Source organism: Lactuca sativa, chromosome 8 (genome assembly GCF_002870075.4).
Source record: "Lactuca sativa cultivar Salinas chromosome 8, Lsat_Salinas_v11, whole genome shotgun sequence".
Classification (NCBI taxonomy): Eukaryota; Viridiplantae; Streptophyta; class Magnoliopsida; order Asterales; family Asteraceae; genus Lactuca; species Lactuca sativa.
Window position 1 is genome coordinate 3,961,589 of NC_056630.2, and position 17,548 is coordinate 3,979,136.

A 17,548-nucleotide genomic window follows, 5' to 3' on the forward strand; every position below is an offset into this window, starting at 1 on the left:
CCAATGGTAATTGCTATGTAGTGACTTACTAATTTTATAAATACAAGCAAACCACATGCAGACATGCTCATTTATATATGAAGGCAAGCATACATGAGCTCTTTTTAATTTAATTTTTCAGTCACCGGAATTTGAAAACCAATTACTATAAAACTAGCTAAGGAATCACCAAAAAGTTGTACGTACGTATATATACACTTAAATATGGACATGGCGTTGGGTTTCTCAAGATTCAGGTGGTGGCAGTGGTCCTTTAGATTGAAGCAAGCGAAGAATTGTGTGGTGGGGAACTACAAAGAATACCCGACCCGGAGCTAGGACGGACTCAGGTCTAACAACGATCCATGGAAACTCGAAAATGTCAGGTCTGGTGACACAGTGTCGTGGGTATCTTTCCATTACTTGAGCTGCTGTTATAGGATGGTTATACTGATCAACAATACCTCCCGGACGTACCAGCTTCAGTATGCCCTTTTCGCCTCTCACTCCACCCATTGTGGTTGTCGACGATGGCAGTGCAGGGTATTAAAATATATTTATACGTCATTTGTTGAGTTTACGACAAATTCTGGTGACTGAAAGACCGAAAGCACTATATAGAATATTATGGATATGCTGATAATAGTCCGAGTTTAATAGTTTACAGTGGAAGGGATATGGTAGGGTAGGTTTGGTGCTCGTACGTACACATATCCTAGGGAATCTCGGACCGTCAAACAAAGATAGGTGCCGCACATCGGCACATGTATATTCTAAGGGTATCTCGAACATATTTTTTTTACTTTTTTTTTTTTTTTTTGGAACTAATCACAAATATGACAAAATAATAATAATAATAATAATAATTATTATAATTATTATTATACAAGGCATCCTATCAAATATTTAACTTTTTTGTATTTCTTTAATACCGTATAATCATTATTCTCTAGTGCAACATTGGGGATGTTTTGTGGAATCCATATATATATAGTCAATACTCGATACTTAATGACATCGAATTAAGTAATGCAGCATCTATTAACAAATTTAATCTACTGAAAACTCTTGAGTATTGTGATTTGTGAAACCCATGTACTTAAATCACGAAACATTAAACTGGGTTTCATGATACGTATTTTTCTAAGATTTTTTTAATAATTTATTTAACTTATTCTATTCGTCGTTGGATATTTACTATCCAAACTGCTTAATTTATGAATTTCTTTAGACCTATTTTGCATGACATATATTGTGAAACTATGCTCTGTGATTTGGAGCCTAACGGTTGAGGTGCAGCATTCCACACATGAGCAATATTGTTTTAAAACCTGAGTTGACCTGTCAGTCAAATCGGTTGGACCGTGACCCAGTGAAGAGAGTGGGTCAATCATAAATGAGTGAGATTTTAGTTATTTATTTCTGATTAGGATATCAAAAAACCTTGCTAAAAACCTAGGTTGAACCGGTGCAAGCAAAAAATGTTGTCTAAATTGTTAGTTTGCAAGAGTTAATATTAATGATACTTGCATTAGATGGCATTTTCTAAATTATGAGTGCTAGCTTTTTATTTACATATCAATCATGTTCTTACAGTTTATTCAACTCAATGTTGTTGCTTTTAATTTAAAAGATGCAATTGCCATAAAATGGCATCTCATTGGTTTTTGGTGTTTATGTTTTAATATATGGATCTTCAATCTACTACATAAAAATAAAACGTGTATGTCGTTACCTTTTTAATACATACAGAGTTAATTGGTTAATCATGTGTTGAACGGCTATTTTAATGTTTTATTTGAGTTTCTATTATCTGTACTTCAATACTTAATGGTTAACAACGGTTGTAACAAGACTAGATTAAATTTAGGTTTAGTTACACTTTGATTATTTGTTGTAAAATTTGCATGATTTGAGATAACTTCCGCATAGTTTATCTTTGTATTAACTTTCTAAGGCAGGAGTGGCCTAACTCGAGCCGAAAATGAGACTATTACATGTTATAGTAATCAAATATATGAAAGTATGTTAGTATTTTGTTGCATTTAGCCCCTGAAAAAAAAAACAACTAATTTCCCAATTAGTTAGTTCAAAAACTACCATATCCATATCCATAGCAACGTACAAATCCAAACATGATCTGACCTGTACACGATTCAAACATCCATACAAGTCTACTCACCCTGCCTGCACCTAACCCCTAACCCCTAACACTGTCTATGATCATCGGATATAGTCTCCTCAGAAGACGCATCACTGTTTATCACAATCACCTCATCCACTTTCCCAACAGAACCAGAAGCAGAAGCACAACGGCGGGGCCCAATTACTTCACCCGACCCATTCAATACCATCGGGTCAGGCAAACGGGTCCCACCTTGTGGTCCCGAAAACGGTTGGTTAATCCAGTGCATCATTCCAGATTGACCCGTGTATGAAACAGAAGGTGGAACGCTAACAGCTTCCCAGAGCCAATGAGGTAAGTTCCCCTTCACACCAAGGGACAATTGTGGTTGTGGCTGTGGTTCTTCATATTTCTTGGAAACCGTAGGTCGAAACCACTTATTTTGGGAGGCCGAGGGGGGCGTTTTGGTAATTAAAAGCTTTGAGTGTTCTTCCTCCCACCGCTCAGCCAACTCCCTCGGGGACCTCGAGTATGCGAAATGAAGTCGGGGATCGCGTAACATGGAATCCCAGTTTCCGATCCCGTGTCTCCTTACACCGATCCATAAAAAGTCGAGTTCGTCCTCCGACCACATGAAATTCTCTTTTTTACCACCACTTATGATCCTTGCTTTACTTATAATGTTGTCCAGCATCATTTTGTGTCTCATTAGGGAGACCGAGTCGGACGGGTAGGGGTAGTGTCCCCCTGCTCCTGCCCCTGGTGTGGGTGGCCATGGGGATGATAAACCGAAAGGGGTTGTGGAAGTGGAAGGTGTTGGTGTTGGTGTTGTTGAGGTGCGGAAGTGCAGATGTTTCCCATTTGATGTGAAGGATTTTTCTTTTAATGGCAGGACTCTGTCTTCCGGAAAAAGCTGCAACAGCAAAATATGATGAATTAATTTGTCACATGAGAACCAAGGCAAACAAGTATCCCAAAACAAGTCTTAGATATTTGATTTGATTATTATGCAATTTCAGGTCAAAGTGCCAGCCAATTCAAAAACTGTTGCATTTTTCTTAGAGATAGTGAGAGTGATAATCATACCTGAAGGAAGCTCTTTTTTGATGTTTGAGTTTGAGTTTGAGTTATGGATGCCGACATGTGGCTGCTAGTGGGACCAGAGTGTAGCTGAGAATGATATGATAGGGGAGTTTCCTCGTCCCCGATTCTTTCATCAAGCAATTTCAGTATCTTTCCTTGACAAGGAAACTCATGCAAAACTGTGGAGTGACTTCTGCTGGTAGAGTCGGCTGAATCTCTATGAGTTTCTGACTTATTATTTTCAACTTGTATATTACAGCTAGATTCCAGTGTTAAGTTGCAGTCCACCAAACCACCTGATTCTCAGTCACAAATCACAAATACAATTAATTCACAAACATGTTTACCCACTAAGTTCCAAACAAAACCAATTAACTATTCATTGAATTGAAATGAAATGTGATAACAATTCACAGCAAATTCAAACCTCCCACGTCTACACGTATTTGTTATAAAATCTAATGTGATTTATCTATTTTTCTGTAATTGAAAAGATTTCTTGGGAATGTGAAAAGTTGGTAATTCAGTCTCTTTGACCTCAAATTTGATTTTACCTTGTCTTTTTTTTTATGGCCAACTGTTTGATTTGATGGAATGGAATTGTAAATATATGTGGAGCCCCATACTAACTCTCCAAAAGAGCCCTTGTGGAGAGAAGGGGAACTCCAACATATATAACCACTTATAAGACCGATGTGGGATACACTAACAGGAATGGAATAGAATGACGAAGGAATTGAATGGTAGGTACATTGGAATAAGCAATGTAATGGAATGACTCATTACATTCCATAATTATGTTTGGTTGGCTTATAGGATCATAGTGAATTTTCATATGATTTTTTATATTATATATAAATACAACATACAGTTTTACTTTACACCATACTTTATTTAATTATATTTAATGAATTTTTTTTGTTTACAAAAAAAAAAAAAAAAAAAAAAAAAAAAAAAAAACTGAACATAATAAGGCTCATTAAAATCCGAATAAGAATATAATAAATAAAAAAATAGAGAGTACATTATAATTTGGTCCCTGAATATTAGCTGATTTTCTCAATTTTGGTCCCAAAAAGTTTTCTCTTGCAATTTTGATCCTTAATTAAGGTTTTGGTAGCGTTTTTTGTCCTTGTTCCAAGTAAAATGGCTTATATTATTATTGGGACCAAAACTGCAAAATCAGTTATACTCATGGAACAAAAGCAGTCATATCAACTAAAACAGTGAAGAAGAATGTTACAAGAACCTCAATAAGGAGCAAAACTGCAAGAAAATACCTTTTTGGCATCAAAATTGCAAAAATCAGCTATAGTCAAGGACCAAAAGTATAAAATTGTAATTTTATTATTATCGTGAAAATTTTAAAAGTATAATTTGTGTCGATTAAGATTAAGTAAAGAAAAATGGGTTATATTGCAATTTTCATTCCATTCCATGATGCACTGTTGACAACACACGCCTTGGCTAAGGAATGGAATGAATGCACTCCTTCAAGAATGGTCTACTCCATTCGAGCACAGACAAACAAACAGTTTTTTTTTTCATTCCAATAGAATAAGACATTCCATTCCATCTCTGATTCAATCATACTGAACGCTACCTTAGTTTTGTTACAAGTTAAGTTTAAGCAAAACACTAAGTCACTAACCAGGTGGAGGCTTTGACAAATCAAAAGAAGCAAGCGGGCCCCCATCACTTTTCTTGTCTGTGGTAATTCCATCACTTGATAAGATCCGTGATTCGTCTGCTGCAGAAACATGGCCCTCTGATGCTTCTGCTTCCGGTTGTTTATCTTTTAAAATTCCCAGTCCCACATGAGACATTGCATCCATTGGTGGCATTCCTGCTCCATTAATCCCTCACAAGTCACAATCATTATTATACAAGAAAACAGCACACTGATGATCCTTACCTGGTGTTGGTTTTGTTATGGGTGGGGTGTCCTTTAAAATGCATTTTTCAGTCACCAACTCTTCACTAGTTGCTCTATCATTGCTGAAGTCAGCTAAAAATGGGAAGTGAGAATATGATGTGACAGAGGTATCATTTAGAAAAAGAAGAATATTCAACATACATTTCGATTTTAGGAACGGGAAGATCAACAACATCTTCACTTGTTTTCTGTCATAAAAAATAAAAAGTGAAAACAATCATTAAATAGATTATATGAGAGAAAGAATAAACCAAGTAGACTACAAACAAAAATACACGTTGCAACTTTGGACAACATATTCTTGAAAGAGTTGGATAATTTCTTCCAGTCTGATGGATTGGTCATTGATTTGCTTTTTGCCTTTTGGCCAACCATCTGCTCTTCTGTAATCAATCTATCTATGATTTCTGTATCCAATATTTATCAGTCACTTTGCTTTAGTTTTAATTCTATTGTGAAAGAAGAATTCCAAAAGAGATAAGGGTCAATGTTTCTGTTTTTCTTATTTATGTTTAGGGGCATTTGGTCCTGAACTGGAATTCAACTCCATTCCAATGCTGCATTTGTTTGTAATCCACAAAGACAAAATCCCTTGACTGAGTGGAATTTAATATCCCATCCTAAAAGCTCCTCTTGTTGAAAATACGCACATTACATACCCTTTTAATCACAAGCAAATGCCTCTCACCTCTCCATGTGCTGTGCTCATATCCTGCCAACCAAACGCAAACACAAACGCATGCATGACATAACTCAACTCCTTCATATTCCATTATTCCAATTCCTGGTTTGTTACTTTAATGACGGCCATCCTCAAGTCGCATGGGTTTTTCTTTTTCCAATAAAAGATTAAAGATGTACCAAAACTGTTACACATCATCAATCCGTGCTTAATTAAGTTAGTTAAGTTAGTTACAATTTGTGTTTCTTGTAATGTATATATTTTCTTTGTTCTTGTATTGTACAGAAGGTTTTTCAATCAATCAATGAAGAAAGCTTATTCTCTTTCTATTATCTTCATCAATTCTAACATGGTATCAGACTAATTGTGTTCGATCCATCTTCTTCAAAATTCTTCTTTCTTGCTCTGTTTTCTGCAAATCATGTCTCAATCAACGACTTCTCATTCTTCATCCAGTAATTCTTCTCAAATTCCTGATCATATCAGTCCCTATTATCTTGGATCTGCAGATAATCCAAGCTCAATTCTCGTTTCTACTGTATTCAATGGAATTGGATTCGCTTCTTGGAAACGATCGATGTCGATCGCTTTGTATGCCAAAAACAAATTTGGATTCGTTGATGGTACTATTCTTCAACCTGCAATTACTTCTTCAGAATATTCTGCATGGTTCCGAGTCAATTCGATGGTTATTAGTTGGCTTCTAAACTCTCTTCACAAGAACATTGCTGATAGTGTCTTGTTTCTTCCATCTGCACATGAAATTTGGAAAGAGCTTCACAATCGCTACTCTCAATCTGATGGATCATTGATTTATCAGATTCAACAACAATTATATTCAATTTCACAAGGCGCGGATGATTTTCACACATATTTCACCAAGATTTCAAAGATCTGGGATGAGTTACGCATTGTACAGAATTTATCTGCTTGTACCTGTGAATCTGCTACAGGAATTCGTCAATTTCTTGAAGATCAACGCCTTATTCAACTGTTAATGGGACTCAACGATTCATATAAAGTAATTCAGGGACAAATTCTTATGATGAAACCTTTACCAACCGTCTCTACTGCTTATTCCTTGATATTTCAAGAAGAACGTCAAAGAGACATTCATGTTTCCCCAAAGTTTGCTCATGATACTATGGCTATGCAAGTATCAAATGATTCTTTCAAGAAAAACATCACATGCAGTCACTGTAAGAAATCTGGTATATATGAAGTCTCAGTGTTATCGGCTCATTGGTTTTCCTACCACTTTCAAATTCACAAAATCCAAGAAGGAAGAGCCTAAATCCGCAGTTCATAATGTTGCAGTTTCACCTTCAATTTCACAAGAACAATATAATCATCTCATGCAATTGCTTCAGAATATTGGTGTTTCATCTTCTTCATCATCTAATCAAGTAATTTCTGATATTACTGAAGGAGCAATGCAATCTGAAGGTACTTCTTTTTCATTTGCACTTTTTGCTGCAAATGCCTATCGATCTGCATCAAAATTGAAAAATCATTTTTCCTGGATCATTGATTTTGGGGCTACAGATCATATTTGTTCTAATCAATCTCTTTTTTCTTCTTTACAACCTCTTTCTCAGTCTCACTAACTTGGTCTTCCTAATGGTCTAAACACACAAGTTACTCTATTTGGTAATGTTAAACTTCACAATTCTATAACATTACAAGGAGTTTTATATGTCCCTTGTTTCAAATATAATCTCCTCTCTGTTTCCAAACTCAATTCTCAACTCAAAACTTTTATGTTCTTCACTGATGATCAATGTATCATGCAGGACCCTTCGAAGAATGAATTAGCCCTTGGAATACTTGGAACAAGAGTCAATGATTTGTTTGTTTTTGATCATCATGATATTAGTCAAAGTCTTTGTTTCAATCTTAGTTTTTCAGATTTCATTCAATTTGTTCCTCTTGTAAGATTTTCATGTAATTCTGCAATAAAATCTTTGTCAAAGACTATGATATTACATCAAAGATTTGGTCATATTCCTTTTCTTAAACTTAAGGAAATGATGCTTGTTTCTTCCAATTCTAATTCATATGAGATTAAGTCTTGTCTCATTTGTTCTAAATCTAGACAACATCGATTGCCATTTCCTAATAGTATTACAATGACCAAATTACCCTTTGAATTGATACATGTTGATATTTGGGGTCCTTATAAATATCCAACTCATGATGGGTTTAGATATTTCATTACAATAATGGATGATTACAGCAGGTTTACTTGGACCACACTTTTATCTCATAAAAGTTATGCTTTTCCTGCCATTCAAGCCTTTGTTATTTTCATCCAAAATCAGATTGGTGTTACAATCAAAAGCATCCGAAGTGACAATGCTTATGAATTGGGATCTAATAATGAGGGTATTGCTTATTATGAATCTCTTGGTATTTTACATCAAAAATCCACATCCAATACACCACAGCAGAATGGTTTAGTTGAAAGAAAACATAAGCACGTTCTTGAAATTGCTCGTGCCCTTTATTTTCAATCTGGATTGGGTAATGCATATTGGGGAGAATGTGTCACTGTGGCAACTCATTTAATCAACCGGATTCCTTCAAAAACACTTGATAAACAATCTCCTTATGAAGTTCTTTTCAAACAAAAGCCTTCATTATCTCATTTAAAGACTTTTGGATGTCTTTGCCATGCTTCTTCTTCATCAAATGGTCAAGATAAATTCATACCTAGAGCACAATCATGTATTCTTATTGGTTACCCTGAAGGACAAAAGGCTTATAAACTTCTAAATTTGGAAACTAAAACCATTTTCGTGTCAAGAGATGTTCGTTTTTTTCCACTTCTCAGTAAAGATACTCATCACTTTACTTCACAACCCTCATTTCTTCCCAACATTCCACATACTTGTGATGATTATCCATCTCCTTCTCCATCTTCAACTGAGTTACCTCATGCCTCTATTGACCATCAATATATTCCTGATCCTCCTCCAGTTTCTTTACGCAGATCTACCAGACAAAGTGTGCCTCCTGCACATCTTCGAGACTATGTTTGTAATGTTCTTGACAACTCTGATTCAGATTGTTGTCATACACTCACAAATGTATGCATTGATTGCAATACATCACCTATCAACATTTCAAATCCTTCTTCTTTGGCTTTTCATGTTAACACATCTATTCCTGAACCAGCCTTTTATAATCAAGCCAAAGGTGTTCCTGTTTGGGAGGAGGCCATGAATAAAGAATTCGAAGCACTAGAAGCTAATCATACTTGGGATATCGTTAAATTACCAAAAGGAAAGACCTATATCATGTCGATGGGTGTACAAAACTAAACATCGTGCTGATGGTAGCATTGAAAGACACAAAGCACGCCTTGTTGCTAAGGGCTTCACTCAAAAATATGGTGTCGACTACCATGAAACGTTTTCTCCGGTTGTGAAATTTAACACTGTGAGAATTCTTGTTACTCTTGCTGTTAAAAACAGATGGAAAGTTCATCAGTTTGACGTTAATAACGCTTTTCTTCATGGCGATCTTCATGAAGAGGTCTATATGAGAACACCACCTGGTTTGCATGTTCCTTCTTCATCACATGTATGCAAATTAAGGAAGTCCCTTTATGGTCTTAAACAGGCCTCTCGTCAATGGTATGAAAAGTTGTCCATTGCTTTAAAATCTATAGGATTTTCTCATTCTTTGAATGATTATTCTTTATTTCTCAAGAAAGCGGACAATTCCATAGTCATCATCAAGGTTCTAAATGGCGTGAGGAGTGGCGTGGCGGCAAGGCCAAGCCTCAAGCTTAACGAGCCATGGCGTTTTTCAAGGCGTGATGTAAGGCGGCGATTTTGTATTAGTTTAAAATTATATTACCACATAAATATAAATTTATATTAAATATAACAACTTTTTAGAAGTGTTGGATCAATAACTAATAACAAAAAGTTAACAAAAACCACAATACTTGTATCTCCAATTTGAAAAGACATAACAAAGAATAAAAACTGTGTCTCAAACGAAAAAACACGCGCCATAACACGCCATAATGCGCCATGGCGCGCCATATCACGCCTTGCCACGCGCCACGCCTAACAGCAATGTTATGAAGCTTTTCGTAACGGCGAAGTCACGCCTCATGCCATGGCGCGCCTTTTAGAACACTAGTCATCATTGCAGTATATGTTGATGACATTCTTGTCACAGGAGATAATGAACAAGAAATTCATTTTTTGAAAGAATTTCTTGATGATCAATTTCGTATAAAAGATCTTGGATTCATTCATTTTTTCTTAGGATTGGAGTTTAATGAAGTTTCTAATGGCATGGTTCTTCATCAACACAAGTTTATTCTTGATTTACTTCGTGATTATCACATGGAAAATACAGATTCTGTGAATACTCCTCTTCCTACTGGTTTAAAATTAGTACCCAACATGGATGATCCTCTTGAAGATCCAACCCACTATAGACAACTTGTTGGAAAACTCAATTTTTTGCTTCATACTAGACCTGATATGTCATCTGCTGTTTAGCATCTGAGCCAATTCAATCAAACTCCTAGTAAAGTACACTATGATGGTGCAATTCATGTTTTAACGTACTTGAAATGGACAATTTCCAAGGTATATTACTCAACAATGATCCTACTTTTAATATTGAAGCTTTTTGTGATTCAGATTGGGCTGCTTGCCCAATCACTAGACGTTCAGTTAGTGGTTTCTTCATCCTATTTGGCAATGTTCCTGTATCTTGGAAATCAAAGAAACAAACCACTGTATCCCTTTCATCTGCTAAAGCTGAATATCGATCTATGCGGAGGGTATGTTCGGAATTAGCTTGGTTAAGTCGTCTTTTGCAAGAGTTGAATGTCCCAAATATCATTCTAATACCACTCAAGTGTGATAACCAAGCTGCAATCTACATAGCTAAAAACCCGATTTTTCACGAACGAACCAAACACATTGAGCTAGATTGTCCCTTTGTTCGTGAAAAGTTACAAGGAGGATTGATTACACTTTCTCATGTTTCTAGTGCTAACCAATTAGCATACATTTTTACTAAATCTCTTCCTTCTACACAACATAATGATGCAATTTCCAAGCTGGCTTTTTCTCAATATCCACCACCAGCTTAAGGGGGGTTGTTACACATCATCAATCCGTGCTTAATTAAGTTAGTTACAATTTGTGTTTCTTGTAATGTACATATTTTCTTTGTTCTTGTATTGTACAGAAGGTTTTTCAATCAATTAATGAAGCAAGCTTATTCTCTTTCTATTATCTTCATCAATTCTAACAAAACTGATATTCAAAGGAACAAGTCTATAAAATATTAGTTTTTATCTACCCTGAACAAATGTCAATTTGACTTAGTCACTCAAAATAGGAAGCAACCGGTTTCAGCATGATTTTATGTAGTTAAAGCATCCACGGGTAACCCTAACCAATCACACAATGTTGACCAAGCATTCTCACGATGGGCAAGACACTTTTTATAACAAGTGTCTATATCATCTTAACCAGACAGAGACTACATACTAGAAACTCATGAACTAAAACTTGTGTTATAAAGAGAGAGAATACCAAAGTCAAAGATCTTATTTCATTGAGATATTTCCTAGAATGGAAATTGCATGCATGATCAAGAAAAAGAATATTTGTATCATTCTTGATCTCACAAATGAAGCATTTAGTTTGCTAATATATCTATCTTGCATATCATATCGGATTGGCGGCAGATGGTATGGTGAATGCTCCAACCAACAACTCATGATATGGAAGTTGTGTATCAAATAATATGTTATCCTTTGCGTAATATGCCAATGGATATATGAAGGAATATGGCTTCTTAGACTTAGAGGATACTTAAAGACTTGAAAATTCTAATTACTGGAAGAATGAATCCAACAAAGCTACTATCGAAATAGCAACAAAATCATGTTCATCATGATGAAGATGAACAAAACCAAACATGTGGATCAAAGAAAAATTACTAGAATTGCCTACCTCCAGATTCCAAGGAACAAGCTGGACATGAACTGGCAAGCATACTCAGGTTGATGAGAGTGAAGCATGCTGAAAGGGGTTACTGGGTTAAGGTAAATTAGTCAAGTCAAAGTGGTATGTCACATGACATGATTTTATCCACCAAAGAAAAATTGCGGTTCAGACTTCATTATTTTGTAGCATAATCAACATCAAAAATCCACTGGTCTGGTATAGTATCCAGGCAGTAGGTTTCAACTTCCTGGGCATGATAGAGCCCTAGTCATGGTTTTCTATGGCTCTGGTTTTGGTTAGGCTTTTTGGAATTTGGATAGACAGGTCTCAGTTGGCGAGGACTTGTGGTGAAATACTCACTTTCCTTTCTGTGTAGCAAATAATACCACAAAGATGCCATGTGTCCCACTCCTTTGCTTGAACTAAAGGAAAAGTTGCATGAATAGTTATTATTATTCCTGGATCAAGTAATTTATTGGACATTATGGATGACAAATTAAAGGTAGCACTAATAACTATTAAACTGGATTCCTCCTATAACAATGCCTAAAAGTGGAGCAAATGATCTAGATATCACTGTTATCGTTCTATTTGGCCATAAAGTTGACTCAAAAGTCCACCTGGTTGCATCTGTTGTGTTTGCTATGTTCAAAAAAGTGGGAGCTAGATGCTAGGCAACCAGGTGTATCTTTGTTGGTTATCTTAGAAGTGGTGTAGGTCTCATGACCCTTATCTCAGGATACCTTGCATCTGCTACGCTATGCTTGCCAGTTGCCACCCCCTAATTCATCCCCTGATATTTTCATTACTCATTAGCCCATTTCCCTTCATTTTAGCCATGGCACATGATCCCTTAATCGTATCTATAATACAACAACAGTAGCAAGAATTTACCAAAAATCCCATAATGAATGGGGTAAGGGGGAGGTTAGATGTATCATGTATGGTGGGGTAAAGAGACAGTTTCCATAGATGACAACATCTGTTGGTTCTTAAAATTTCCCCTTAAGAGGACCTTGTCACACAAAACTCCCCCCTTTATTCAATGGATAATGCCCCCTTCCTTATGCATCATAGACCGCAAGTACTTGAAACTATCATATGATGCATGTCAAAGGTTTACTCTACTTGGCAGTAAGAAGTAGGTTGATGTTGATCTTCCCACCCAATAAATATCCTTGTTGCTTGTAAGAGGGTGTAAACCCAAACTGTATTGCACATTTACAAGAGAGACTAGATTGGTGGTCAACTTACAAATGTCTGGTCAAAATTATGATGAGACCTTTAGTCCGGTGGCAATTAGCATGCATCACTACAGCTGGACATTAAGAACGCAACTCCTGGTTTTTGGTTCCCAAGGAGGCATCTCGAGTTTTCAGGTTGATGTCATTGTTTGGCTTAAAACAGACTCCACAAATCTGATACTCCTAGTTCTCTCAAGCCATAGATAATTTCAAGATGACTGACTATTCAGTAGTTTTCACTGAAAAATATTGTTTGGGTATTTTTTGTCAAACACATGGTCTTTTCTGAAGAAGGTCTGAAATATTGCATCCAACTGGGGTGTTAGAAATAGGATATTATTATATTTTTAAGTTGGTTATGTTTATCTTTTATTGTATATGCTTTATAAGGGACATTTGATTCTTAGATAAACATCTCTCAAGAAACACTTCTTGATTCTGATGAAAGACAAACTAATATTCAAGTTGGCAAAGTTCAACATCTGGTGGTACCCTAAGGAACACTCATTACAAACCCAAATAATGGTATTATCCTTCTTGAAACAAGTTATAATAACCCAAAGGAGCATTGATTAATATCACAAAATATGATCGATCAAACCAAAGCACAATACTAAGAAAACTGATGAGAGATTTCTCATCTTTCGTCTCAAAATCAAAACTGTGCAATAATTATGGTTCCAAACGAGAGACTATGTGATTCTTGCTCTCTAGTAAACGAAATTACTTCCAGCAATATTTTCATGTAGACTTTCAACATCAAAACAGACACAGGACTAAAAAGTGCACTTCAAGTTTAAGTAAAATAGGTTACCTTTTCTTGACTTGCCATGCAGCATCTAGAATTGGGATCATTTCCTGTAAAATCTGTTGAAAGATGTACATGAACACCATCATTCATTGTTGCATTACTACCACTTGTCACCAGTAGATCATCTTTCTCCAAAACAGTTGACCCACTCCCATCCACAGCTTTCTTGTGTCTGGATCTGCGACTGAATGTTATCAACGGGAACCCTTTCACTGTGTCTGCAGACTTACCCTTTGAGGTTAAGTCAACTGCTTCTAAACTAGATTCATTGTTGACCTGTCCACTTACAGATACCAAATTGCAAGGATCTGAAACAATGTCCACATTTGTTTTAACCATCTCAGATGATGAGTTCCCCGTGTCCTGTATGCTGTCACACTGGACTGCAATGCTGCCACCACTATATACAGAACATGGGTTCAATATCTGCACAAAAGTTGAACAGCTAGTTGAGAAAGAACCAAGTAATGGGGATATGATTATGGCCAGAAAGAATGCAGTGGTAACTTCATCTCAGAAGTATCACTACTAACATAGTAACATAACTCAAACTCCTATAGTTTTCATATCAATATGAGGCCAACCAGTCCTAGAAAAACAATTATAAAATACAACTCTTATGAAACACCAGAATTTATTGAACAGATCAAGAGCAGAACAAATTAGCTGGAAATAAAGAACGGCTTAATCAAGAGAAGAACAAGCATGGCAGAAAGACACTAGCATGTGTATTCCACAAGTCTATACTAAAAAAGAAAATTAAATTCACCATATCATTCAACTGCAATAACAGAAACTCGATACAAGAATTACCTCTGGATCTTTTCTCTCAGATTCATGTTTTGAATCTTCTTCTTCTGTGACTGATGTTTTCAGCACTTGTAAGGTTTCACATCCAGAGGATTGATCAGGGCACTCATTTTCAAACCCTAAACCAGGTCTTGAAGAGAACCGCTTCCTCTTGTATGTCAGCACCATTTTACTACCAATCATTCAAGTTTGTCAACTGTTGATACTTTAAAATGCTATTCAGAGGAATAATATGCTAAAACTGATATTCATGAAGCATACACCTGACAACCTCATTAATGCTCCCGCCCATAACTGCAACGAATGAGTTCCCAAAATATTTATAAAAAAAAAGCTCAGAATTAAGCAATCTGATACAATGACAGTGCAGTAGCTGTAAATTTTCAAATGTAGATGGATTTTAGAATATAACATATACACTTTTTTCATGGCCTTCTTGTAAAAAGAAGAAACAAAAAATAACATATAGTCATGGATCACATGTTATATTTGCCTAGTACAAACCTTTCTATGTGAGAATCATGTTTCTTGAAGTTGTTTCCAAGCCACCAAAAAATAATATAATATGTACAATTTCTTCTTCTTGACTCTTATTAACACACATAAATTCATTCAAAGCAGCTACTATCTCTATCTGCATGACCATTAAGATCTCCCAAAGAGCTTCTAGCCAATTAATGTCCACCCCAACAATTTGTTCTAAGTACTACACAAAATTTATTTGATTAAATACATTAAAACCCACATCCACAGCAAATGAGCTAATGAAATTTATAAGCACCTCCCATACCACTAATTTGGCAAGTATAATAATATCCCTTTTTATCCTTTAATCTTAAGTATATCACTTTCAGGCTCTTATATATATATATATATATATATATATATATATATATATATATATATATATATATATATAAACATGTATGATTCTATCCCTTTTATCGTTTAATCCTAACGGCATCATTTTCAAGATCTTATGCATCACAAGAACTCTCACGTGTCTTAGCTTTATAAACATGAATTGAATATCGGTACTTAAAGCTTGCATCTCATCTTCTTAAGAATTTACACTCTCTAATTCAATTACTTGAGCGGCTTAACTTCAACATATACAATATTCACAATCTTCTACTTATTGTTTCAACTAACTCCTATATCTTCCCTGTTAAGTGTTAACCACCCTTAACTTTACCTTGTAACTATGTTTTGTGAAGCATTGTCTCTTTCACACATTTCAAGAACGCCTGGCCTTTTAGGCTTTTACCATATCCTTCAAGAGAACCATTGGTAATTTCGTATGGAACAAATTACAGGTATGACTTCTATTGGCACTTCAAATAATTTCTTTCTGCAATAAGCCAATATGAACAACTAAATCCCCTACATAACACATTTACACATAAGAATAACTCCTGGATACAAATTACATTAACATAACAAGAACAAACACTACCCAAAAAGAGCGAACCCGAGAACACAAGAAATTTTTCCCATCCAAAAGTACCTAAATGATTATATCTACCATGTCCTCTCGTAGAACCCCAGGAAATCACTACCCTTTATTCGCCAAACCTAATTATTTTCACATAAATTTTTTTTACATATTTTTGTTTGCAGTCGACATCAACAATCATTCTATCCATACAGCCCGCAGTTCTTTCACAAAATACCTCAAAGATACATAGCAGGTTGACAAGTAACCCCCGCGACTTGCCAGAAAATCAAACAGAATACGAACGGCACAAACATGAAACAAATTGCAGAAACAAAGTTCGCTCAAACTCTCTTCATCCTCATCTTCGTTTAATTTTTATTAAGAATGCTAATGATGATAAGCAGAATTCGCTAACTACAAACAATCGAGTTCAACTCCCAAGGCCTCGCACACAAAACATGCAAATAACAAAATCCATATTCCATAGCCAAGTATATCAAAAGGATTACAGCAACAAAAAGCTAAAACTCACCAAATAATTTTCCAAACCGAGAATGAATGTAACGTACGGAAATGGATTGAAGATAGAAATAAACTTGAAGGCTTTGGAACTCTCTCTGCAAACGTTGGTGCAAGTGTGTGTGTGTGTTTTCTCTCTCACATATTTCACTTTTTTGGTGGGGATGGGAATGAGATGAAGGAAGGGGCCCGCTTACGAATTGAATTCCATTATATGTCTGTTCCGGATGGTGGCACGTGAGAGTATACGCGTGTAAAGCTGGGGTGTGTAGTACACTTGGATAGGGGTGCGCGTGGGTGACGATAATGACTGTGGAAGGAGCAGACTGTTGTCTTTTATGGTCAAAAGCAATCGGTAATGTAATGCTAGCTCCATCCATCATCTATTTACATTAACTAGTCATGGTCAGATTTGTAAATCTAAGGGAAAGCTCATCCGTATTTTTATGGACCATAACCACATTTTTATTAAAATATTGTTTCTAACTGGAAAAAAATTGTCATATTTAAAAGTTTTTTTTTTCAAAAATGGAATAAAATTAAGAAATTTCCATATAATAACCACCAATTTAGCTGGACCCACTAGACAATGGACGTCGCTTTGAGAGTATTTCGCAGGAGTTTTAAACAAGCTTTAAAATGAATTTTATAAAATTAGATTCATTAAAAAGACGATTTGGTAAAACAATATCCCAAATTTCTTAATATTTAAAAATGTTTAAAATGACAATGAACGTGTTCGGCATGGAGATTTGAAAGCGTTTGAGAGCTTTTAGTTTCTAACGTTTGACAAAATACTCTGTTTTGAATAGAAAGCTTTTTTTGCGATACAAGCTTCTAGCGTTTAGTTTAAACTAAACGTGTAAGTATTGAAAAAAGGATTTGTTCTCTCCTACGAACAATTTTTTTGTAAAATCTCGTCTACAAATTT

The 17,548-nt window shown here is 35.6% G+C and overlaps 1 protein-coding gene across 1 annotated transcript; it reads right to left on the bottom strand.

The window, feature by feature from the left end:
• Window positions 1-2,063: 2,063 nt before the first annotated feature.
• LOC111911006 (uncharacterized) lies at window positions 2,064-16,949 on the bottom strand. The gene is made up of 9 exons (XM_042897733.1): window positions 16,631-16,949; window positions 14,924-14,954; window positions 14,664-14,832; window positions 13,854-14,276; window positions 5,265-5,311; window positions 5,103-5,185; window positions 4,839-5,033; window positions 3,191-3,483; window positions 2,064-3,017 (listed from the first exon to the last, which is right to left on the bottom strand). Exons 2-9 carry the CDS (start codon window positions 14,950-14,952, stop codon window positions 2,187-2,189), a joined length of 2,070 nt encoding a protein of 689 aa, XP_042753667.1. The 5' UTR covers window positions 14,953-14,954; window positions 16,631-16,949; the 3' UTR covers window positions 2,064-2,186.
• Between the last annotated feature and the right edge of the window lie 599 nt (window positions 16,950-17,548).

Coding starts and splice junctions, on each gene's coding strand:
- LOC111911006 (XM_042897733.1), bottom strand. CDS start 14,952: ATGGGCGGGAGCATTAATGAGGTTGTCAG. Junction 5,312..13,853: donor GCATGGCAAGTCAAGAAAAG/GTAACCTATTTT, acceptor TTTTTATGACAG/AAAACAAGTGAAGATGTTGT. Junction 3,484..4,838: donor TTTGTCAAAGCCTCCACCTG/GTTAGTGACTTA, acceptor ACTGAGAATCAG/GTGGTTTGGTGGACTGCAAC.